General features: G+C 40.8%; 1 protein-coding gene across 1 annotated transcript in view; it reads right to left on the bottom strand.

The window, feature by feature from the left end:
* Window positions 1–26,807, bottom strand: part of LOC306713040 (protocadherin-15-like) — a gene marked incomplete at both ends in the record, with an annotated part of 117,010 nt that overhangs the window by 85,410 nt on the left and 4,793 nt on the right. The window contains 8 exons of the mRNA XM_079182578.1: window positions 134–242; window positions 5,831–6,001; window positions 8,355–8,465; window positions 9,236–9,355; window positions 12,327–12,482; window positions 12,862–13,022; window positions 18,479–18,544; window positions 19,297–19,311. Of these exons, the coding sequence (XP_079038704.1) occupies window positions 134–242; window positions 5,831–6,001; window positions 8,355–8,465; window positions 9,236–9,355; window positions 12,327–12,482; window positions 12,862–13,022; window positions 18,479–18,544; window positions 19,297–19,311 (909 nt within the window). The remainder of the gene's footprint in view (window positions 1–133; window positions 243–5,830; window positions 6,002–8,354; window positions 8,466–9,235; window positions 9,356–12,326; window positions 12,483–12,861; window positions 13,023–18,478; window positions 18,545–19,296; window positions 19,312–26,807) is intronic.

Below are 26,807 nucleotides of genomic sequence, written 5' to 3'. Positions count from 1 at the left end.
TGATTTTCAACACTGAAGCCTACAATGGTAAATCTGTTGGTGGCACAGACATGTGTATTGTCTGGCCGTATTTGTTGCCTTATTGCCCAATACTAGTGATAACCAATCTAAAGCCAACGGAAAGTAAACCTACCAATGAGGAAGGAGTATAGAATCCCTGGCCTGTCCGAGGGAGGTTGTATGTTTCTGTCTTGGTCCACAGCTTGAATGGGTGGCGTCACATTGACAGGATTCACCTTATTCTGGAAACAGAACCAAGGAGGGCATTAAAGTTGTCATCACTTACAAATACGATATAACCGATAGATTAGTATGAAAAAAACATCAGAACTAGCAAAAACAGGAAAGAGTAATCGAGTAACTACATTGCCCAATACTTGTAGAACATGTTCAACTTTTCACCAACAGTGCCAGCTTTAATTAAAAACAGCTAATGCTTCAAGCAACAGCTAAAAAACATGGAAGGATATAAAAAAAAATAGAGTTGTTCCGAGGTATTAAGAAAAGCTTTACCTAAGCTATTTATTTATGTAACAGCAAGCTCTGAGCATGCCAGCAAAGCAAGAGAGAATTATACAGGAGGAATAGGAGAATCAATTGTTGGCAAAAGCACTCTGTGGTACACATTAAATCACATATAGAGCATACATGCGCGTGCACGCCCACACAAAAGAAAAACAATTAGGACCGATTATTTATTGTGCATATGCATTGTACTGCTCTTTACAGATACACATACTATATAAGCCTGCAGGTGTGGATCCCTATCTGTATGCGAGTGTGGCCCGGCTATAATGTTGACTTATAATAGTGTAATATGCTGCGGTGTGGGTAATACAAAGACCCCCACTGGGGGGAAACATTACATGGCTACAGGATAAAATCTACAATCACTAAAGCTATAAATGTCAAGCCAACAAACATATGCAATGTACACGATAGTGCGCTCATACACCTGCTTTCACACAATACTTTACCACCGCACCTGTCGCGCAGCACTTAAAATCTACAAGCCATCATGGAGCTATATCTCCTTGACTGTCAGTGAGAGAGGAGAGGGACACAGACGGAGAAGAAGTTATGGCGAGTAATGAAGTGGAGTAAAAGAGGGTGTAAATATATGGAAGGGAGATGAATCTGCCAGGAGTTGAGGGTAAACAGGGAGCTGAGGGAGATGTAAACGCAGTAAAGAAGAAAAGGGGGAAAGCGAGCCAGGTCACTGAGAACACTGAGGTACTTTAAATGTGTGTTATGAACAATGACTATCATCAAACACACTACTTCACGAATGATAGAAAAAAACAGAACCCCGCTGACAACAACACAGACGTATAATAGCGTCGGAAGTGACAGTGAACAGGGAAAGAGCGATCCTGCGTTAAATGAAAGGTGTAAGGAGTGACATTAGACAGTCCCACCCAGTGTCACCAACCCTAACAATTAAGGGCATTGTGCCAGACACTTTAAATCATTCATATCATTGATATTATCTGTGTTTTCAGACCAACACTGACAGTTAAAACCAGATAGCTCAATGAGAGCCTGATAAAACTCAACCCACTTAACAATGCATGCCCAACATGTTGGACCCCCAGCAACTCACAAGCTGGGCAGGTAATGTTAAAAGATTGTTTTACTCACTGAGCGTTAAAGGCTTAATGACAGAAACATGAACTGTGGGTAGAATCAGCGGGTAGGACATCATCAACAGGTATCATAGAGACATGAATGATTCTCAGACACTACGACAACAGCAGCCACCTGGCAAAAGTGTGTGGGGAAACTGCCTTTTATATATATTGTGGAACTAATGAGCAGCAGCTGTGCAGGCAGGTGGCTGATCACGAGAGAGGCGAGGAAATCAATAGCGGGGGGGGGGAAACCCTGCTTGTGGTCAGATGAGGCTTTGTGTCAACGACTGAGCTATACGGGGAGCACACGGCAAGTCATTCTTCATGCTGCAAAGGAGACTCAGCACTCCCCTATCGCATAAAAAAAACAACTAATTTCCACAATGAGGTGTACCGCAGTCCTGCAAAAGTAGAAGCCAGTGTTGAAGGCAGCTGCAGAATAAAGTTAGAGCACACCGTGATGTAGTCTGTGATGCTTTGTTCGTCGTCGTGTAACTTATAGCCAATCACTTGCCACGTAATGGCAAACGAAATAATTTGCTCAGGTCTTGGGAGAGTTGTTTACTGTAGTGTTCAATAATCTATTTCCCCCTCACAGCTATAAATGTCTGAGTTGCAGAGGCAGCAACGTTTTTTGAAGTGCATGTGTGAACATGGCCTGACAGCCAACTCCTCAGCATAAATGACCAGCATATTGGTGTGTGGGTGTGTGTGTGTGTGTGTGTGTGTGAGAGAGGGAGAAAGACACAGCCAGAGAATAGTTATGTTGCCTCTAAGGCTCTGAGGTTGTCATATCGTATCAGTCTGATTAGGACTCAAACTATTATAGTGCCTTGACTCTCCTCTTCATTCATTCCTCTCCTCACTTCACCTCGCCATGTTCTGTATATCACAGCGACAGCAGAGAGCTGCTCTTCTTTCCACATCTCTAATCACATCTCCAAATTATATATATCTCTCTGTCTGTCTGTCTGACTGTCTACCTTCATCAGCAGTTTGAGGGGAGCAAGCGTAAACCTAAATGAGTGTTCATTATATTGGGGTTCATTTTAAGCAGCATGTGTCAGAGTGCTCATGTTGGATAGCTTCAAAGTTTAAGAGTGTCCATGTAGCACTGGTTGCAGCGATTTTTCTCTCCTCATCAGTAATTGAAACATGACGCTGGCATTCTGGGGGAAAAAAAACAAAAAAAACGCTGCATTGACACTCAGCCTTAATCAATCAAATAGGGCCTCTGAGAGACAGCTGCTTTGAAAAAGATAAAAGTGCATTCAGACGGACCTAGTGGGAGAGATCATGCTGTTGGCATGAACACGTATTTATTCAAATGACCTGAGTTTGTTTTAAGTTTATGATTGTTTTTAAATAAAGCTTTGGAGTTTTTTGCGCTGCGACTCACAATTAGTGCGTCTCCTTGGTCGAGGCTATCTTGCTTATGCTAGCTCTTTAGTTCTTTGACTTTGAATACCAATAAAACAGCTGCTACCTCCTCTGGAACTGAATTGCGTGCAGACCACGGTGTGCTACATTTTAATAGTTGTCAAATCCTTCATCATAAAGGTTTAGACCCCATTACATGGTGTTGTTTATTGTCTTTTTACTATTCAACCTTTTCACAGCAGATATTTTGACTTGTCATAGCGGGAAACACGCAGGTGTACCTAATAACATTAACGATGCAGGATGCAGCCATCATTAACTTCATCAAGTACGCTTGCGCTTTTCCTGCTCTGACATGTTAAAATGTCTGCGTTCGCTGAATATTACCTTTAATCTGACATCTGCAAAGGTCCCAGCTCCTGTGAGGAACAGCGATCACAATCTCATTCAAAGTGGGAAAATCACCAATAGAAAGGAGAAGCAATGCAAACTGAGTTTGTCTGCATGATCCCGTTTCTCTTTACTACTGTGTGATGTTGTAAGATTATATATACTGGAAACAGCGGAGCACCTTGAGTCGGCAGCAGTTGTGTATTGGCAGCAAATTGACAAGTGAGAAGCAATCTTTTTATACGTGTTTTATACATCATTTCAGATTTTAAAACCTCTCAAGTTTTTTCTCAGCATAACGTTTTCGTGTCTGACTTTTTCTCTCTCTTCTTTCCTCACTGTTTTGTTTCCCCCTCCACAGCATCCCTCCATCGTAAACCCTGTCCTTGTCTGCGTACACTTGCTCCTTTTCAAAACCACGAGGTGTAAAGTTGATTTACTCCTTGTTGTTCCTCGCCGTGCCTCTTTTGGCTGGGAGAAAATTGTGTGCGTGTGTGTCTGTGTGTGCATGTCTGCAAGAGTGTATGTGTGAATGAGGAGAGATAAAAAGTGGTTTTAAGGAGAAGAGAGAGTTACATCAGTGTGTCTGGAGTAAAGTGAGCATATGTGAGCATATGTGAGCATACATGTGTGTAGGTGCACGCGTGTGTGTGTGTGTGTGTGTGTGTGTGTGTGTGTGTGTGTGTGTGTGTGTGACAAAGATCTATACAAACAAAGAGATTAAGTAGACAATGTCCAGCGAGGCATGACTGCCCTACTGGCTTGACACTGTTATGGGTGAGTGTGCGTGTTTGTGTGTGTGTGTGTGTGTGTGTGTACGTGTGGAAAGGGATGAATGTTCTGCTGACTTGTCAGAGTTGCGAATTTTGCCTGCGGCAACTTTGTCTCATTTACAAGGTGGTATTGTACGTCACTCTTGACAACAACATCAGCCAAATGCCTGAAATACAATAGTATATATACAGCTGTGTAAGCATGAATGCATACTGCGGTGATACAGACTCACTTTGAAATAAGTAAATGGAAATTTAAGTTAAATTATCAAACACTATGGATCTTATACCTGGTACACTCTCAGAAGTAACAAACAAACGGCAGGCCATATCATGTGACTGCTAATAACTTTTTTAATGATAAAATATCAGTGTTTTATATATTTCTACTGCTATATAGTCAGCTATAGTAAGCAAGTTGATGGAGGAAGTCCAAAGTAGTGTAACTGCTGTTAACCGTCACTGACTGGCAAGCTATGCTACTTTTTTTGTATTTCAAAATGTCAAGTTTTTCCAACGTGTAACACACTTGGAAATCAGAAATGTCTCCTTGTTTCAAGTTCTCAAAACAGGCTGGCGTATTCCGCTGTCTTTAGAATATACAGTATAATTCGTAAAATGCCAAAGCAAATGAAAATGTCTAACATAAGCTAACCTAGCAATTGCTTGCACCACAGAAGTGCAAAATCTTTCTGCCTTCACAAATGTCAGTAGAAAAATGACACAAAATATGGGATACCTAAGGGACACCTAAAGGAAAAGATGGAAATGAGCAGAAGGACTGAGCCAGATGTGTCTGAGTGTCAGCGCTGTGTCCTTAATGCCATTAATAATCAGCCAGACGAGGAGGAGCATTTTCTTTTGAGTTTAGCTGGGGCTTTGAGACGCCATCAAAGGTTAAATTAAATTCCAACAGATTTGACATGAAGCAGAATTTAGCTCCGACCATCAGAAAAACACACACAGACACGTACAAACACACACGGCCTGAATAAATATGTATCCCTAGTTCAATTTGTTTTGACACTTTGTTTTGTCATTTATGAATTTTGTCCTTTAAAATAATATGATTAAAATGAATCCTTCCCTGTAATATATTTTACTGTTTTTCATGTTGCATTGTCTAGTTTGTTAAACAGCAAGTAGCATGTCTACATAAAAAAAGATAAACCAGAAATGGCATCGAGTGAGGGAGAGCGGCGGGTCTAATACTAATAATAAGTATGGATCACAACGCTTAGTTGGGGGAAAGGCATATAGGCTACTCCTGGACCATGACAGACTTTATTACCTCACACACATCTTACACTATGTTTGCATCCTGTAGCTAAAAGTTATCAATCGGAATGAATCTCCTGTCGACAGATACCTGATTAAATATAAAGAAAACTCTTTGGTGGACACAGGCCCTAACTGCAGGCATCATAGAGACACGTTATACCATAAGTTCAGAGGTCATCATTTCTTCATCTACATGCAATGCAAAGCCCGTAAAAAAAACATGTCTTCCATTTTAAATAGGAGTTTTGTGAGGAGTTGTGAGGGGATCAGCTCTCACTATCACACAGAGACAAATAAAAAACAGCTCCTCTGCACCACACACACACAAACACAATGCAATATATAATATAGTTACATAAACAGCCACACACTTACCGGTTCTATCAGCTCCAGCACATTAGCCCAATACGTGATGGGACTGCAGTCACGGGTGTTTCCAACAAGCGTACACGGTAGAAACATGGGACCCAAGTCATCACCGTCCAGTACATCCACAGTCAGAGTGGTGGTGGCCGTACGGCGCTCACTGGGATAGGGGGCTCGGTCCTAGACAGAGAAAGAGAGATTTCATTTTATTTTTGGATGACACTGCACTTTCTTTTTCAGATATTTGCATATCTTCATCTTCGAGTCTAAATTAGAAGATGACCACAGCGTAAGTCCTGCTGAATATTTTCAGAAAAATGTAATCAACAGAGCTGCAGCGAACTCTCAGCGGCTTAAGAAGCCGGTGTCTGCTTTACTTACCTTTATGTCAATCCATACCTCATCAAGAGCAGATGAACGTGCTTCTAGTGTGTTTATAAGAACCTTGATCAAAATCAATGATTGATTCAGCGTTTCAAATTTATATGGAAACATATTTAATTAAATTCCTCTGGTAACTACACATCACTCAAATATTCCATTTTACTGGGGAATGCTGGGAGTAAAAAAAGCTAAAGACGCTTCATCCTCTTCAGTGGGACTTTAATTAAGACTTCAGAACAAAAAAAACCCCATTAGAAACAGGAGTATTCAACATAGAAAACACAGCCAGCTTTTGAACGCTATCTGAATTAACGGTACACCGTGGAGCACCATATTCACAAAAACATGACCTGAATCCAAGTAATACATTCCAGTGGAAATGTTTGTATTGTGTAAAAGGTTTCAGGCCTTTGAAAAAACCCACACCAAAATGTATGACCTTGATGCATATGTAACCCTCTGATCCAGAAACTATTTTTAATTACGTAGCCAATCACGGACCGCCAGCTGCCATAAATATCCGGGTCAATATTAGGTCACTTCCTGTTTACCTTTGGTTCAGCCGGACGGCATCTGAGCAGCAGCGGCTACGATCGGTGTCGTAACTAGACCGTGTGGGCTTGCGCACTAAATCTGCAGTCAGCGGTGAGTAGAACAAAGACTAAATGTAATCTCCAGCTGGCTTAACATTTAGCTAGCTCCCGCTAGCTTAGCCCTTAGCATAGCTGGGTTAATATTTGATTATGGAGGTTTGTTTATTTTAGCCCTGTAATTATTTTGGGTTTCTTTTTGTTTAAGCAATTCAATTCATTCTGTGCAGTTGTTAAAACCTGTTGATAATTAAGTGACTGATGTCTTAATATGATTTTCAACATGACAGATATTTGTATTTATCCTTTAAAAGTTCATGTTCATTTATCATTCCTTGTGGCCTTTTAGGTCAGGTTTTTGTGACCGAGTTCCGGAGCACGTAAAGGTTTGGATGGCGAGCTACAAATGGAGATTCCTTTGGACCACAATTCCTTTTCCTTCCCACAAGAGGTGTGGTAGGAACAAACTAAACTGATTCGATGAACTATCTGAGAAACTAACTGAACGGAGAACAATAGGAGAAACAACCTGAACGGAGACTCTATGAACTATATGGAAAATGAACTGAACTGACCTTTCTGAAACGTTGTTTATTTCTTTTGTATGTAATTAATTTTTGTTTGGAATATAATCACAATACAACTCTTAGTCAAACTTATCTCTGACTCAGTGGTGGTTCCTTTAGCGAGCATTGGGCTCCGTAGACAAGCCTAGAATCTATAACTGTTTACAACTGGTCCTTAAATTCCTTTTATACCTTAAAAGAAGAAGCACATGTTACACATACATACATGCATAAATGAAAAAAGATTGACGTCGTTGCACACTATTAAGTAATTTCTTAAAAAGAAGACCTTCACAAGAATTATAGCTGAAATAGCTGGGTTTCAGTGAGGCAACCGTGAACTATCAATACAACTATTGAATAGACGAGGAGAGTAAAGCTGTCCTCAAACTTTTACTTCTGCTTAGGCATTCATGTGTAATCACTCTTTAGTGAACACATTTCGTATTCCAGTGGCAATGTCTACTTGTTGATCTGCTGTTGGTCGTTTATCTGCCATCCAATTACGAACAAAGGTAGCTGCTCCGCAAATCCACAAGAAACAGGCAAATTCATCTCAATGGTCGATATAACTGCTGTGTTTTTATTTCAAGATAATTAAGATATACACAAACATTTTTTGACTATTTTGATTTTGTAAAGCTCAGAACAAAAACAGCCAACCTAGCGAATCAATGGGGAACTCAAACTCTCTGCAGTTGAATAATAGATGCAACCATCACCTCTCCTCCCTAAAACTCTGAAGATATCTCTGCTATTTCAAGTTTGTGAAGTTATAGCCAGGACCTTAGCTTAGCATAAGAACTAGAATTAGTGGAACAGCTAGCTTAGTGTAGCACATAAACCTTGTAATGGAAGCATATAAGCCATGCCAAACCATAACTCCTCTTATTCACAACATTATAGATTCCATTTTGATCCATTTTGACTGTTCTCGGAGTGTTTTCTTACTTTTAGACTAAATATATAAAACAATATATAACAAAGACTTACATTTGCCTGAATGATGACCAGGTAGCGTGTTATCTCCTCATAGTTGAGTCTTTCTTTGAGAACTACGGAGCCAAAGAGTGTCAGAGGGATGTCAAACGTTCTGTTGGTTGTCTGAAACACACACACAGAAATTACAAGCAGAGTGAGTCCCTTCTGGAGTCAACAGTTAATGATACAACAGTTATGAAATAAATAACGGTGGCATGACATTGTGTGTTATTCAGGAAAATGGCATAATGAAAAAAGCAGATTGGGCATTTGAAATATAAATGAGGTTCTCTAAAACTGTTTTAGTTTTTACAAACATTTTTAGTACTGAGCTTAGTTTCAATATATTTCTTAGTGGGATTATTTATTTCATATTTATTTATTTATCTAATATTGAACACTTTGGAACTCTCATATTATCATACCAATATAGATTCTTGGGCAAAAAATGTGACGGATTAAAAGTGTGTTAGATATGCTGCACGATGTAATAATGAACTAATCTTTGAACAATAACTGCCTAATCCATCCGTTCCTGATGTAATTCATTACTAAACTAACAACTAAACTCTGAGATGGGGAGAAGTGGTTTACTGTACAACAGAATTTGGCTATTGAAACTTAAGAAACTGAAGCTCATGGCTGAAAACATCCAGTAAGTGGTCAACGTTTTCAAGAAATGGATTGGTTATCAACCTATTATTTATTAGACACAGAGAATGGAGAAGAGGTATTGGGCCCAAATCTTGCTATGATGTCAATATTAATCAATAAAATAAATAACCATGTAAATATGCATCCCTCTTTGTAAAATGTTGGTTGGCCTGAATAAGGAGTTTAGAATCTGGCCACTTCAAGCTTTGAAGAGTTCAGCGGGCAGATGGATAACCTACCGGGTCTTTCGGGTTGTACTGGATGGTGTACTCTATCTGTCCGTTGGGACCGTCGTCTATGTCTTTTGCCCCATTGTTCCCCCAGAAACCAGAGAAGATAGTGGTTCCCACTGGCGTCAGCTGAAAACACAACACAGAGAGAGGGAGAATGTGAGCATCTTCTTCCTACAAGCTCACACTACATGATGTCAAACACTTAAACACTTTCATACTCTGTACCACTGACATCAAACAGCTTCTTTCCTGTACTGTTGTGTCTCGTCTTCCTGACATCTACTGCCTGCATGTGGCAGAGATAAGGGAGGGGCACATAAAAAAAAAAACTCTTCACATGCGTCTGGCCATAAGGGATCTTGATACCCCACTGTCTCGACAAAACAAACAGAAAATGACTCGCAGCTTTATGTTTATTGTGCTCAAATGGGGCTTGAGAAGGAAGATCAGCTTGTAAATGTTTGTGTGCTTTCATTTGCTGTGGAAATAAAATGAAACACAGGCAGCGCGGCTTGTCTAACTTTCTGTCTGTCTGCTCAGTCTTTATCTCTGTCACTACTGTGAATGTCTGCTCCACCTCATTGCCCCAACGAATTGAAGTTTTTAGATAAAAGGGTGAAAGAAAATCACGTTTGGTATGTTAAGAGTGCTTGTCTCACAAGACAAAACAGACAGTGTGGGTGTCTATCTTTTTGAAAATGAATAGCTGAATAGTTTCTTTCAGTAGCTAACCACTGTAACACTAGCTACGAAGAACTAGCATCATGATAATGTATATATATATGCAGTGGTAGCTGTTTAGCTAACAGATGTTGCTGCAACATTAGCTATTTTGCATGTGATCCTGCAACACATGATATTCCAACAGCTGGAGAAACACTGTGACTTTGAGTCAGATTGAGACGGCACACATTGGCAACACAGCAGCAGAACACAATGCTCAGATGTTTAATGATGTAAAAGATGTCGGGGTTGCTCTTTTAAGCCAACTCTATAGCTGCGGACAGCTGCTGTGTCTGACATGATGGTAACTGTAGCTAACACATTGACTTAATTAATGAAAAATACGCTCATGTTTTATATATATTCTTTGGTGTTTTTGGTGTTTTTGGTTTTCTTTGCGATGGTAAAAACACCATATTCAGAAATCTAAATAACTATGATGTCCTTTGGCAAGTTTAGAAATAATTTCAATGTGTGTGCCAATGCAAGTATTTTCTTTTGTGCTTTAAAGTTCCCTTAAATTGTCAGTGCAACAATATAGCTCACTTTCTAGTAGAGGAAAGAGAGGCTCCATATTTAGAAATGTATTTCGATTCTTAACCTAAAAGTTGAACACTTGCCACAACACATGAAAGGAAGAACTTTGCCAGCCATAAATTGCCATGCTGTATTTTTTTTTTTTTTTAGCCCTGCGCCTTAGGATCTGCGATTATGTGTCAAAACAGAAGTCTAATCTCCAGACAGCACAAGAAACATTCGAGATTAAGTTTAATTAAGCTGCTGCACCAATGATTTGTTACATCATTTCCCTCAACAGGGTTATCTCTGCCTCCCACAGATCCAACAATGGTCTTCAGAAGGTCTCATGCTGTCACTTTGCCACTTGCGGATACGGCTCTAATGAAACAACTCCGACACCGGTGCCAACTCATGCAATCAGCCACAAGAATCACCTTGCACCCGAAAACGTTCACGATGAACTCATAAACTGTGACGTTTTTTATAAATAACCATATTGCCTCTCTGTGTGTGTACGTCACTTTCCTCACTTTCTTGCACAACTGTTAGCAATAGACAAGCAGAAGCAGGCACAATGATAAAGCTGGATGCGACTCCTGATTCACTCTCTCAATATTAAATTCACCGCATTGGGTGGTTGGAGATCTGGGGGCAAAGTAAAATGAATTAGACATAGCTGTCGAACTAATGAACAGACTTGCACTCAAACCTTAATTATTGCTCACATCAGAATAAATTCATTCATTTTTTAAAATTATTACCACCAAACTGACCACATTTACCTTGGGCTGGCTCAGAAATCATATTTTAGAGTATTTTACGACGCATCTCCTAAATTGTATGGCGGTCGTTGAAGTGAACGGAGGGAATTATTTTCGTAGGAGTAATGAGAAAACTGGAGTGCTGTGAGAGGTGGTGGGGTGGAGGAGGAGGAGGAGGAGGAGGAGGAGGAGGAGGAGGAGGAGAGACAACCAGAAATATATAGTGTGGCAGAGGAAAGGTGGGTAGGTTGAGAAAAGGTGACATAATGAAGAGCTGGGAGTGGTGAGGGGGCATGGAAGTGAGGGAGTGTAGGGAGCTGCAGAAACGGAGAAGAGAGGCCAAGAGAGAGAACAAGAGGTTGAGAAGACAGATTGAGTTGGACAGGCTGTGGAATACTGTATAATGAGATATTCTACGGGGTCTGCCTAGGTCCACACTGGCAGCAGGCTACATGTATCCGTGTCCGGTTTTCAGTCTGTACCTCTTCTAGTTAAATTCTGCTCCCCCAGACTCTAGATGACACACTAACTGTGGGATTGGCATCTTAAAGACTATTCTGGAAGCCTCAGGATAACAGATTCAGATCCTTTCTTAGACTGCCCAAAGACTCTGCTTTTCCCCCTGCTTGCTTACGGTACGGCCCTTCAACATTCGTGTGACAGCAAAATGCAAAATGCACAAGACTATTTAGGGGAGGATTATATTCAAAATACATTGCAGTATGTACACACTACCAGGCTACATTGTCAGAGTGAAGGTCAATGCAGCCTCTTAAAGTGGCATTGTAAGCGCTACACATGACCCCCAGAGGAGCAGCATGGGAAAAGCTTGGTACAGTTCACTGCTCATGCTGTGCACTGTACTAAGTACCACTGTACCCCCCCCCCCCCCCCCCCCCCCCCCCTTCCTTTGGTCTCTAGTCTCAGACCCATGAGACCTGTACTTGGCATCATGATAGACAGCAGCACTGCACTAGAAGTGAAATAAATAAGTAAAGTATTTCCGTGAGAATATGTATGTTTGTATGTGTGAAACTTTCACTGTGTATAGGTGTGTGTGTGTGTGTTTGTGTGTGTGTGTGTGTGTGTTTTACCTCACTGATGGCGACGTAGTATCTTGGCTGTTGGAAATGCGGTGCATTGTCGTTGCGGTCTCGAACAACGATGCGGACTTCATGTAGAATCACGGTGCCCACCAGCTCGTTGGTGCACTGAACCTGAACCACGATGGACTGAATATACGAGGGGGGCTGGAAAAAGAGAAAAACAGAGGGATAAATAAACTGCAATTGCACAACAGCAATACATAATTAACCAGCAAATAAAACTAAATAAATAAAACAATTGCACAGAAGAAAGCCGGACTCTTGTATTTAACTTTTGGTGCTAAATCAGACTTAAAAAAACAAACATCTGCTGGATTACTTTACGGAGCGAAACTAAAACAGCGAAAGTTAGAATAGGTATGAGATTGTGTGTCACAACAGATTCATTAAGATTTCAATCTGTCTGACAATTAGGAGCCAAAAAAAGTGCATGCAAGTTAAGAGACATTTAAATTCAAATTGAATGGGACCAAAAACTTTTCATAAAGGCAGAACAAAAGAAAGGGTAGTTCAGCCGCCTTACATCTCGATCCAGAACACGTCCGGTGCTGTTGAGGTAGAGGGCTTGTTTGGAAGGGTCAAGGATCACCCAGTAGTCGTGGTTATCCCTTAGCGACAGAGAGATGGTACGCCCCGGACCCTCAGCCACGCCATTTATCTGCATGTTCTCCACCAATAACGTTCCTGGGGATGCAATAAAAAACACTTGCATTAACCTGTCAGCTAGAGAGAGACAGACACACAAAGTCCAGAGTTCCTGGACATAGATTCAAATAATTTCTGCAGGGAGATGGGTTTGAATCTAATTTCATTTGTGAAAAAAAAGAAAGGAGGCAGCCCAAAGAGAACCCTCTGCTTTTCTTCATTTTCTGAATTAATTACAGTATATGCCTGGACATGACATGTAGGTTGTAGCCAAGGTCAAGAGGGAAGAGACAGAGAGGCACACAGAGAGAGAAAGAGACATGTTGAACTCAAATTAAATTAAATTAAGGCTGAGTAGATATGGGGGCTACTCTGTTTGCCTTCTCCATACCAGTAGCTGTAATACCCAAGACCAACTGGAACACAAAATAAAATGAACATTTCACAGGAAGAGATATTATAAAAAGTAAACACTTTGATGAGACAGATAAGTACAGACGGACAAAAACTCAATTCATTAACCACAACGGAGGCAATGAGGCGATTTGGGAATGATAGGAATATTGAAAGACACAGAAAAAGAGAGAGAGTCCAAAAAACAGGGAGACGAAACATGATTTGAATGGAAACTGTCTGCTGCATGTTATCTCTCGATCAACGCAAAGCCAGGAGACGGTGTAGCAGAGAAGAGCAACGGGTCAGAGAAGCGACGCTTCACAAGAAGAAGGAAACGGCAGATGGAGAATCAGACAGACGTCTGTGTTAAATAGAATCATCCTAAATTCTTTGGTGATTGACAGAGTCAATGAAAACTGAGCTCTGCTGCCAAACTTTTCTAATTCTCTGCTGGATTTCACTTTGAAGTATTTCTGTTCTTCTTTGTGCACGTTCATTCACGTGCTCGATCAGTTTCATGAACTAATGCTTGGTTGTCCGGTATCATTTTGTAAATTTTGATGGAAAATATTATAACAGAATAGCTGCAAAAAAATGTGTGAGGAGGAAAGAAAAAGAAGCAGTTTAACCACTTGACTCTGCACAGCTCCAATGGGTTAAAGAGACCCATTACCAGGCCAGACACACTGCATTATTAATAAAGAAGAAATTAATAAAGAAAAAAACCGAAACGTTTGTGTGTGTGAGCACAAAAACATTCCTCAGCACATAATTACACATTGCATAAGATACAATTTTGGATGTGGTCATGTGTGTGTGTTTGTTATTGTACATTAAACATTAGATTAAGTGGAGAAAAAGCAAAAAAATAGTAAATAATTTCACTCAGCGTCTGCCCTTTAACGGACGCTTTGCACACGCACACACACACACACACACACACACACACACACACACTAAGTGATCTCATATCTGATCTGCCAGACATAAATTTGGGTCACGGCCTTCTGTGCTACCATGGAAACCATGTCAAATGCCTTGATTCGCTGATGTTGAATAAACGGGGGAAATATAATGAAATTGGTTTCTTTATTTGAGAAATTGGATAGAAAATTTAATTCATTAGAGGAGTTTAATTCCTTGCAACATTTGAGCTATTTCTCCTCTGGTTTTCCTGCTTCTGTCTTGCAAAATGAGTAAAGATATGACCAACACCTTGTGTAACTAATTTAATTCCATAGACCTTATCATAGAAATAGGCTCTGTTCTCAGTGACCTGACTTCATGGGATGTGTGACTGAATACTGCACTCAGCAGCACCATATTAAATTGACCCATGTGTTACGGCATACAGGCACAATGGCGTTGAAGCAGGGAGTGTGTGTGTGTGTGTGTGTGTGTGTGTGTGCGCGCAGCAACACGCAGAGCAAAGAGGAGCTTGTCTGAGAAAAAGCAGCACAAAGAGCAATTAGAGAGCAAGAGGAATGAGAAAGATAGCAAAAGGAAAGTGAGGCGAGAAAGATTGGGTTGAATGAGAGGCTGAGAGGGAGAAACAGTAAAGAGAATATTAGGAGGAAATAGCGAGAGAATGAGCATTGTGGCGGCGCATTAATAGAATTTTTACAGGACATTAGCTTAACTGAATGTGGCGACAGGTACGAGTCATGGACCGAAAAGTAATTGCCACAGCCACCTGCTACTTCAGCTGTAGGAGAGCCTTCTGTGTGTCTACCCCGAAAGAGCGCACACATTTGTACCATTTTATTGCTGCTTTTTACACTCGTAATTCAGTCTCCACGGCTTTTTACACTCATAATTCAGTCTTCGTGGCAGTTTCATGATTTAATGTTTATTTATGCACACGTCATTAAAATGCGATGATAAATCGGAAGTTTTTCGAATATATTGTTAACAGTGACCTTAACCATAACACGGAGTGAAATGCAGATTGTGCATCAACTTCAGTGGACAGCCCCTTAGCAGATATATTATACTAAGCAGCTGGGATCCTTTGCTATCTACGTACAGAATCAAAAGAAAGATTCTAAGGGCCCCATTATCAGTGGTCAAGCTAGATAAGCAAGGCGGAGTATATTTACAGCAGTACACTAATAGTGTTAGAGCAGTAAGCGAAGATGATTGTTCACCATCACATGCAATTTTGTATGCTGATGTAGCCTATTATCTGCTAAATGATACATGGAATACGTTATTGTGTATATTGTGAAGACCCCTGTGGAGATACTGATGTCTTTTTGCTAAATGAGTGTGTGCTTCTGTGCATGTTCATATGTGTGTATCTGCCTCACTCCTATTCCCACATTGATCCACTTACAATCCCCCTTTTACTTTATTTAATTAGAATCAAACCCTTAATTTCAATATTTTTCCCAAAAAAACATCCCTAACTTGTATCTTGTTACTCTCCGTCCCTCCGACTCTTTTCTTTCCTCGAGTCTCTCTCTCTCTCTCTCTCTCTCTCTCTTTCATGCACAAACCAACCAAAGATAATCACCCTAAAGCGAGATTCTCTATTAAATCGCAACGCTATTGCACCGCCACGGAGCAACACACAGCATTACGCATACCAAGCATTTCAATACTAACATATTTTTCGACAGCCCTGTTAGGAAGATTACCACTAAGAGAGACAAACAACACAAAGTACACATTGTTGTTAGGCGATAATATGCCGACACAAACACACATATGCGTGTATATGCACACATGTACAGTCATATGTGAGCACACATTGTAACTGCCGGTGGTTTTATCATCATTTCACTGCAAAAAACTCAATTAAATAGATAACGAGATTTTACAACCAAATTTATTGGAATAACCAAATCTTTTGAAAAGTGTGTTTTTGTCACACATGCAAGTAGAACATTATAGCTTCCTCAACCAATCTGCAAGGCTGAACTCCCATTATGTCTTGAATTGAAACAAGCTTAGAAAACTATTTTGCGGCTGAAGGACTGTGTCAATGCAAGGGCATAAATTCCTCTAGGTGTGTTTTGCCGCCCACACACACACTCTGTCACAATTTGATTTATTTACTTAGATTTCCCTGGCAAATATCTCCTTACGGTAGGGCTGCTGAAATCCAAAGAGGAGGCGAAAATGTCGATAAGCTCCTCCGGGTATAGTCTTGTGTGTTCACAGCAGTAAGCTGAACATACTGTGTAAGAGTGTACCTGGTTAGTAAACAATTACGGAAGTTCTTTTTTCTATTAGGCTACAGTACCATATATTTGTTAAGCCCAAATGACAACATTTCTTGATAATATAAATTAGATTTCTATAAATATTTTAAATGCCAGAAATAGCATTTACTACTTGTGTGTCTCCCCCACCTGTGATGCTAAACTTACAATGTTAAACATACAATGTTATAATGGCTTTAAAGGTTCAAACCTGGTGGTGCAAAATTGCATAAAAATATAAAGCATATTGCATTTATACATATACTGTATAGGTGGTTTAATTTGACAAAAAAACACTGGAAAAAAAAAGTATGTCCTTGTCCCATTCACTCCAATTAAAAGTACTGTGTGTAACAAATAATACTGTCATGGCGGCCAACATGGGTGGCAGGTCTACAGTAATGCCAGGCTGATGTGCATACCCAGTAAACATGGCAAGCAGGGGAAATAAGAGGATGGATAGCTTAATAGGATGCGTTAAGACATGAACAGATACAGACATGCCAGCTGGGTAGATGGAAGGCTGGTGTTGCTTTACTAATCTTCTCTAATGTCAGTTAGGCTTACAGCGGTCAGGTCTCACAATTTGAAACTTTGTTGAAATGCAGACATGGCAAACATTATGACAGGTTTCTGTTGCTGGAGATTAATCTATAGGCTGGAGATAAGATGGTGATTTAACCCCACGGACCAGCTTGTCTGTGTACATTTCACCTTAGTGTCAGATTTAATGGCTTTCCTCAAGGCCAACAGAAGCCTTAATTTACTTGCGACTAAAGTAACGATTAAACTCGTCAATTACTGAAAATGGTGACCCCTCCACGATTAACCTTCTCTGAACTTCACAAAAATGATGTTCCTATACGACCAAACAAGCCAGCTCTCAGACACTCTCCTACAGTTAGTGGGCTCTGTGTTTGTTCACATTCTATACGGTCGAAATGGCAGATCCATCAAACCGGGAGACACTAATTAAAGTCTTAAACAGTTTGAGCTAACTCTGGAGACAAACATACACTGAATATATGTCCTTTGGTATTCAGGTGTCTGAAAATTCTGGCAGCTTTTTTTTGTTTAGGTTGCAGGGAAGAAGAGAAGAGAAGAGAAAATAGCTATTTGTCTCAAATATTCAAATTAGGATTCCTACTCAAACAAATGCCCTGCATCAGATAGTAGCGTTTTAGTTTAGTTGTTTAACTCAAGGATTCAGTTGCTAACTAACATGTTATTATCTTGTTTGTTTTAATCCGTTGAAACACTGAAGTAAAAATAAGAATCTATGGATTTACGTGGTATTGGGACTATTTCTAGGTTGTGTGCAGTGACTTCCTACCAAGCAACCAGTAGAGACTCCAGGTAGGGATTACGCACAAGAGGTAGAGAACATGTTCATACGTATTAGAGGCGCTGGTAGGCAAACTTGGTAATCTTTGGAAAGAGCCAGGCTAGTTCCCCCCCCCACGTTTCCAGTCTTTAGGCTAAGCTAAGCTAACTGGCTGCTGGCTGTGGCTTCACATTTAAGATTCTGTAACACAAGCGTGCACACATAGAAAGCCGCTCATATCTCGTTGTTGTTGTTTATGCTCATACACAGTGATTTAGCTCAAATTGAATGACCTAACGTCTTATCTCCTGGGACAGGGATCCGACCACCACACAGTTGGCACACACCTAATGAATACTAATGAGTGCAGGTTACATGCCGTGCCAATCAGCACCTTCTGAAAAGGTCAAAATCATCTAACAGTGTTTGTTTAACTTACAGTAAACGGTGATGAGTGTCTTAAATTCTAACAAAAGTGTTCCCTTGTCACATTTAGAGTTAAAGAGTTCTATTTAAATCCACTTTCCAGCATTGAATGAAGAAGGATGTAAAACAGCTGAATACTTTACCGTTTGGGCTTTCTTCATCTATCGCAACGATGGTAGCCGGAGGACCCGACCGGGACAGTTTACATTCTGGGGGCGATGAAAAGAAAATACAACATTTAGAGTTAACATTGCTACGGTTCTTTGAATCCATTATAGAAAAAGCTTGAAGTGTGAAACTCAACCGTGAAGCATGTATGGATGATTTTTGCTTGATGAATGTTTTAAACTGGTTTGTAAGTTTTCTCCTTTAAAAATAAGTGGCTGCCGCAATCACTCTGTCAGAGTGTCGCTCTTTGAAATGGAATTGGACTCTGCAGAGCACAGTGCTTATATCAGAGAGAGTGTGTGGTCAAGAGTGGCAACAGCAACTCCTGAAAGGAGTGAGGAGTAAGGGGCTAGCAGAGGGGAGGGATACACATGTTGATGACGGGCAGACACTTGTTTTAGAGGTAGAGACAAATAAAAGAAGTAACTGAAGAAAAACAATTACTAAAATATCCTGTTGGGACGACAGCAAGACATATTTGGACATAATGGATACACGATGAGCCTGGTACTGTGGATATAATCTATAGCATTCTTCTCTCTACAGAGAGAGGGAATGGGTTGATTAGGAAAGGAGCAAAGTAATCATATAATTGGAGTGAATGTGGTAGAAAAAGGGGTAAAGGAGACAAGACATGACAGTGAGGGGAGACTAATGCCCATCAGTAACGAGCAACGTAACCCCCCCCCCCCCCCCCCCCTATAACATCTCTGCAGGGTTAGCAGGGGTTAATAAACTAGAACGGTGACTGAACACACAGTTAACAGATGAAGAAAGAGGAGATAGTTCTTACCCTCATATTGCCAGTCTGCAGTTTGAGACATCCCACCACGAAGGAGAGAAGAGGAGGAGGAAGGTAGCAGTCAAGAGGAGGATAGCAAGGGGGAAGAAAGCAGAAGAGGAAAATCATGAAAGATAAGAATTAACCTTCAGGGCAAAGCAACGAAAAAAAGAGGAGAGTCGAATTTGAAATGCAGTAAGTGGGTGTGAAGTTTTGAAAAACATGGGCGAAATAAAGCACAGGCAAGTAAATAATGTGCCGAGAGGTGTGCGTGTTTGCATGTACAGTATACAAATGATTTGCTTGTCTCGATAAGCTTTTCCACCTCCATTCACAGCCACCACACGCCCCTACTGTATTACTGCTAACCCGAGCTGAAGGCTTTAAATGGTCCCATTCAGAGGGGGAGAAGCAGAAACCAACATTCAAGGATTCTCCTTTATCCCTATGCCCTCGCAAGGATTCAGAAAATACAAGAACACCTACATTCACAAGACAGGGTAACATTATTGTTCAGCTCTTGAGGATGGATGGGGAAAAAATCCCACAGGGAGGCTGGAAGACGGATATCTGCTCACCTAGAAAATAGACTTCATGGAACAATGATCACACTTTATCTCTCTCTCTCTCTCTGTCTCTATCTCTTCCCCTCCACAATTAAACATCACAGCTGCATGAAAGCATAGCTTATCTCAGGATTCATTGGTAATGCATCTGGTTTCTTGATATGGGAGACTATATTGAGTCCAATTTGTCATGGCAAAGGTTTTTTCTTAGCTAAAAGGCGTGCTGACTTAAAGGAGCAGTGTGTTGGATTTAGAAGCATCTAGAGGTGAGGTTGCAGATTGCAACCAACCAGCCCCTTCCTTTCCAAGTATGTGGAGGACCCGTCAGGTAACGTAAAAATGCAAAAGGCCCTCTCTTGAGCCATCGTTTGGCTTGTCTGTTTTGGGCTACTGTAGAGACGTGGCGATGCAATATGGGACAGCGACCACTCCCTACATAGATATGAAGGGCTCAAGCTACAATAACGAAAACACAATTCTTAGTTTCAGGTGATTAAAACACAATTGAAACATCGTTATGAATTTGTTCGAGGTAGCATTCTGAGATGATTCTTTTTTATGGCAGAATGAATGTACCTATACACTTTTATACTCTATTATCTTTATTGTCAACTTTATTAAATCCCACTTTTTTATCCTTAAAAACTACAACAACCCCCCATTTTCCTCCTAATTTGCTGCACTGCAGTTATTTTCCCTGCTAACCTGTTAGCAACTTGACCATGCTCTAGCTACATTTGTGTTGCTAGTCAATCTCCGATGCAAAATACTTTGATGATCTTGATGACATATATAGGATAAAACTTAATTTCTGCTAGGATCACCTTCAATGACAGTTTTTTTTTCCCAATCCAGGAAGTGTAACAAGTGTACGCTGCACCAAAGTCATAGTGAAGGTATTTGAGTGGATGGTTGGGTGTACAAATCACTGAACTGTGACACCAAAGACTGAGGTTTGTGTTCGATCGCCCACACGTTGATGGGTTTAGAATAATAGATGTTGTTGATTGTGGTTTTGGGTAAATATCGAAAGAATCGTTCAGCATTTTTTGGAAAGTACATTTAATCACTTTATTTTTGTGGGTGCGATGAAAAGGACAAGCCAATGTCAAAAACAACAACAATTTGTGGTTCTTGGTCAATATTAGCCGGGCACCATGACCTCCTGGAGTTTTGTTGACACGGCGAGGTTGGCAGGCAACGAGCTGCACAGAAGTGCTGAGCTGATGGATAAACTGTTGTTTGTCAAAAAATAGTTAACCCATGCAACTCCCTCTAAAACCACAAATTTATATTTTTAAATGACTGTTTTTGTGCAACTGAAGATATTGTGTTAATTAGTCAGACTTAGAGCTGCTGCTGGGTGGATCTTTGAACTTTGGAGTGAGCCAGGCTTAGAGCCCAGTTATGAAAGTGTTGTTGCTGTGCTCATCCACCTCTCAGGCAGAACACAAATAAGCATTTAATATTTGAGTTGTCTAAACATAAACTGTACATCTGCTAATAATGCTTTATGTGAACATTTTGCAGATACATTCCAGCATACATTCCTGCAAGAAACATATCAGTTGCGTATGAACACCAGTTTTTAAGAGACGGGGTTGCGCCAGCTGCTTCTTTTTCACGCTTAATGTGCATAAGGTTCATGCTGTACCGCTATTTCCACCTCTCTGTTCATGCACCGGCCAATGTGAACCCTCATTAGCTTTCCAGACACATACTGTACACGGGGCCGATTGCTTGTGCCTTCCTCCACCATCCAAGGTCTCTGTGGCGGTGAGCGAGAATTTTACCCCTTTTCACCCCTTTGAAGCTATTCTATGGGTGCATCTCAGTTTAGCAATCCGAATAGATGCATGAGCCATGGAACAATAGTCACTAGTTACATTACACTCTACCAGCTGGTGTGTGTGTGTGTGTGTGTGTGTGTGTTAGAGTGAACAGCAGATGACAGATGTGTATCCCCTGCTTGACTGCCTTTTTATCCTTCAGTGTAAGCTGATGCCCCTCATTTATTACTAACCAGCCATTTGTTCTCTACGGGGCATCCATGTCTCGTTCTCTCCCCTCTGCTTCTTCCCTCTGTCTCTTCTCATCTGCCTCCCTCTCTCTACCTGTCAGGCTGCGTCCGCCCTCAAATAATCAAAATGAAATGGGATGAAACCGTAAACAGTCTGGGTTGCAAGTTAAAGTGACAGATGAACACGATGAGATTTCAAATTGAAATGAGCTGAATCTTTTTCAAATCTATATACCCGGAACGGTGAGGTAATGCTCATTTAGAGTCAAATTTCTCCCCGTCTACGATCAAGTCAAAGAACTTGTTTCCAAGTCGTTCAGGTGAAATCTTGATTAAAACAAATTCAAGCACGTATTGGCACAGAAGTGTAACCGTGAAGTTGAAATCAATTACCTTGCCACATATATTTAGCAGGTCCTAAACGTAATCATGTGTTACGGGGATTTCCTTTATCTGTGCATGACAGTTGGGTTAACTTACGGTTGAGAGTCTTACTGTGGAAAATTACACCAGGGGAAAAAAATCCAGGATGAAGAGTCAATTGCATAGAAATGCAAATTCTCTGCTCTCTTTTCACATAAGTCACAGGCACATTTCCTCACAAGAGTGCACTTGTTTGTATGATATGGCCAATAAAAGGGCTTCCTATAGAACAGTTAGTGTCCTCTTGTATGCTGGTATACTTATCCTCCCAAAGTGTCCACTCATGCTCACCCTCAAAAGTTTACTTGTGCATTTCTTCCATCATTGTGTACTTGTCTTCCTGCAAGTACTCACTTGTCTTTGATGAGTGCACACTTGCTGCTTTCCTCTCTCAAAGTTTCTTGAGAAAATAATCACCAAAATCACTTTGTGCATGAGCAAGGGAAAAAATCCATTTATGCCAAGTTTCTGTCAAGATGATGAAAAACAAAAAAGCTCCACGGAGATCTGTGTGAAGGGAAGGGGAGGGGAGGTTGAGCCTTCGAGGTATGGACCACATAATAAAAAAGAAAAAAAAGAAAGACTTTGAAATAGACCACCCTTCGTTCAGACAATATCACAGGCAGTCAACGAGAAATGCCCGCTCCCTGTTTCAGATTCATCATCCATCCAACGCCTCTTTATCTAAACCTGGAGTGTTTCAATCAATATCTTTATTATTCAAATTCTGCCCATCCAACTTTGGCAGGCGAAATAAGCAGGTATGGGTTTGCCAAGGGTGGCAGGAAAGAAAGCCCCCCCCCATTAAGAATAAAGTCCACTCAGAAAGAAGAGGGGGAGAAGTGACTGTGACTGCAGATGAAGACCACAGCAATCAACGAAGAGTCAAAACAGGCTTGAGCTAGTTGACAGCTATTGTTGTTCAGCATGCAAACCGCTTGGCAACTGTCTCCATGACACATGCACGCACACACACGTTGCTTAGGAAACATTTCTTCATGACACACTCCATGTGCACATTCACACCACTTTACACAGTTGACACAATCGAGCCCATATGCCTGTCTGCACTCACACATGCTAGAGTTACCATCAAATATACATGCTGAGACTGTGACTCAGTGGGGCACCTGGGCACCGGTTTGTGTGTCCGTGTGTATTGAGCCAGGATCCATTGGATACGTAAAATGAGTCACTACGCAGAGAAACGCTGCCTTGCGCAAAGGTATAACCATCGGCTTTGATGCTTCATTACTGTCACAATGTTTAAGGAACAGTTGGGCCTTTTTTAAAACCGAGACGTGTTGTTTTCACACTTTTTTTGTTTGCACATATCAAACAAACTAGATATAACGTTTCCATGAGCCTTAGAGCTCGGCTTCGGACAGAGACAGTTTCCCTCTATTTCCAGTCTTAATGCTAAGCTAAGCTAATTAGGTGCAAACTTTAACATTAACATTAAATAACGTTATTGCCGATAACTAACGTTTAAAAATGTAATATTGATATAATGTTAATAATACATTAGTTACATGATAATATGGAAATAATCCAGCTCCTCTTTATCATTTTACATACTGTTATGGTTACAGGACTCCCTACCCAGGAATGAAAACATAACGCACAATAAACAAAGATATGGATGAATTTGACCGATAGTATTATTTCTTAATTTTTCCAATAACAACAACCTATAGGTATAGGCACACCATGATTGACTGTCTGTGCGTCTCTTTTGTTTCTTCAAATCCATTCATAATTGTGGCCACAAGATAAACATGCCGCTACCGTTTGCAAGATAAGACTTTGAGAGAGTGCATTTCTGCATTTCGATCAACGTCACACAAATTGCATTCAATGAATAATACTTTGAGGATAAACAACGGCAATATCTGGTCTTCTATCCGAACACAGGTACAAAGACGGATCACTTTGTTGATTGAACAGATACACACAATGACGTCTCCGTAGACCTCTACTAGAATATATTTACACGTATTTGGGAACAGTAAAATGTTGATAATAAATATGCTAAGCATGGCAAAGTGGGGAAATGAAGTGCCTGAGGATGTTGGCACATATTTGCAGAGAAAATCAGAATGTCTCTGCAAAGGTTAACTCCGTGGCTCAGAGTCAGATGACAGGGACCAGCTAAAAGTATTGGCAACCTGAGGATGCTTTCTTCACAAATGACAGTGAAGAACACACAGGCATCAGAGCCATCGCACTGACTGGCCTGCTTCCACCACAATAATTGACTCGTTACATCTGGTGATGTTTCTGTTTGTGAACGGTGCACTGTGGGGCAAAGTCAACGTAGCAGGCAGTCTTTTAAAGATTATAATGGTCTGTATTCTTGTTTCTTATCCAGCAGGGAATGGGATGAATGATGTTAGTAATAGAGCCAAGCAAAACAAACAACCTTAAAAAAAATTGTTTTGGGGACAAATTATTCACTGTCCTGCTGAGAGTTGAGAAGATCGATAGAACTCTCTGGTCTGTAAGATAAATATGAAGCTACAGCCAGTCGCCAGTTAGCTTAGCGTGAAGACAACAGGAAACGGGGAAAACGGCTAGTCTAGCTCCATCCAAGGTAAGAAAACCCTCCTGCCAACGCTTTCTTTCTAAACAGTTTAAAAAGCTTTTTAATCAGATGTTTCACTGTGCCATATTGTGAAAACGTGCTCATTTGAGCTGAAGTTGTACTTGACTGCACCCTGCTTGTTGCCATCTGTTAAAACAGTCGCTTGGCTACCTTGCCTGGAGTCTAGACTGTGAATGGGAAAACAAAGTTATGGTGAACTCCAAAAATATATGCTGGAATAATATGTGAAGAAAAGGAAGTTATCTCAAGAGACGTCTTTGTTGATCCGATTTCTGAAAAGATTTCTGTCTTAAGAGGAGAGAGGACTTTGAAAAAGCTGCCTGCACTGCTGATTGATGGCCACAGCATTTGGATGTGGCACACTCAGAACAAATGGCAAAGCAAACATTTTATGATGAAACTGTTCACTCTTGTGAGCAAGACTCAAGTGAAATTGATAATATAACAAGTTGGGAGATGGAAGAGTCTGCCATTCAATATGCATTAATCTGAGATGTCATTTAATACATTTTACTTTAGCCTTAATACAAACCTGCAGAAACATGTGTCCTTTACATAGAATATGAATGAGGATTAATGGCATCAAAGTGACCTAACATTGTGAACAATGTGTTGTACACAATGGTGTGGGCGTGTAGCCATTAATAGTATTCCACAGGGTTTGTAAGTTAATTACAAATTAGGCCTTTTTGATATAACTTAATTACTATTCAAAGAGGCCCTTTGAGATAATTTACTTATTAAAAGCACATTATTAAAGCAGCGCAAATGAAAATGTTAAAACAAGAAGCCAAGCTTGTAATTTCTGTCATTCATTCAAGCAGATGCCCCGGTGTCTGTTCCGCTACACGGCCCACAATGCTTTTCAACCCACATATTAAAACTTTTTGCTACAGCACTGACTTCTGAAAATGTATTACACTTCTTTCAAACATGGGAAATAGGTAGTAAAAGGGTTGAAATACAGGAGCTGACAGAAAGGGTGTTTTTCCTCTAAAAGTTCTTGTGTGTCATGTCCTTTTTGAGCTTCCATCAGCGTGTACACCAATCTGCACCTCTCCCTGGGGTCCGATTCCTCTCCGTCTTTCCCTCCGCTACCCAACCAGCCAGCCGTTCATCCATCACCCATTCATCTACCCATCCATCCTTCTTTACCCCCCCCCCCCCCCGATCCATTCATCCATGGAGGACAGAGGAGGTACAGAGGGCACAAAAACGGAGAGGTGAGAGGAGACGATACAAAAAGACAGAGAGGAAAAAAGCAGGGGATTGGTGGACGGAGGAAAGATTTAAAGAAGAGAGGAGAAGTGTGGATGGAGGGTTGCGAAGAGAGGAGTAAAAGGAAAGGAGAGACAGTGTGACCTTGTGTTAGATTGATGTATCTCTGGAGAAAACGGATTGTAGACCCGCTTGCACACACACACACACACACACACACAGTGTCAGGCCCAGTGCTGTAGGGATCACCACTTTGTCACTGTGCTGGCTTATCCATTATCCGGACTCTCTCCCTCTCTCTGTCTATGTCCCAGTATGTCCCGGCCGGTGAGGGGTTGAACACAGCTGACAGCAGTAGTGGTGGTAATCAGATGGTAGTTGTTCTGAGGACACATGGTGGAAATACATAAACACCCCTCCAGTAACCCCAAATGCTACTGTGGTAGCCGGCATCTGTAAGATCCACAGTGTTATCTGTAGCTATAGCCTGGATTTGGACTCTGCTTAGGAAGAGATAAGGATGTAAAGAATATTTTAAAAGGAATATTCAACTTTTATTTCAGACTCATGAGTCCATATAGCAAGAAAAAAACACAAAATGTCGAATAGATCGACATTTTGGGTAAAACCGATGATCAATGTCATGTCTCTGCTTATTAAAAGATACCCTGATAGGTTTTTCTCTACTACT

This window comes from Pholis gunnellus, assembly GCF_910591455.1.
Source record: "Pholis gunnellus genome assembly, chromosome: 21".
In the NCBI taxonomy this organism is placed as follows: Eukaryota; Metazoa; Chordata; class Actinopteri; order Perciformes; family Pholidae; genus Pholis; species Pholis gunnellus.
Note: the sequence above shows the minus strand (reverse complement) of the source record. Positions and strands in the feature narration are given on the sequence as shown.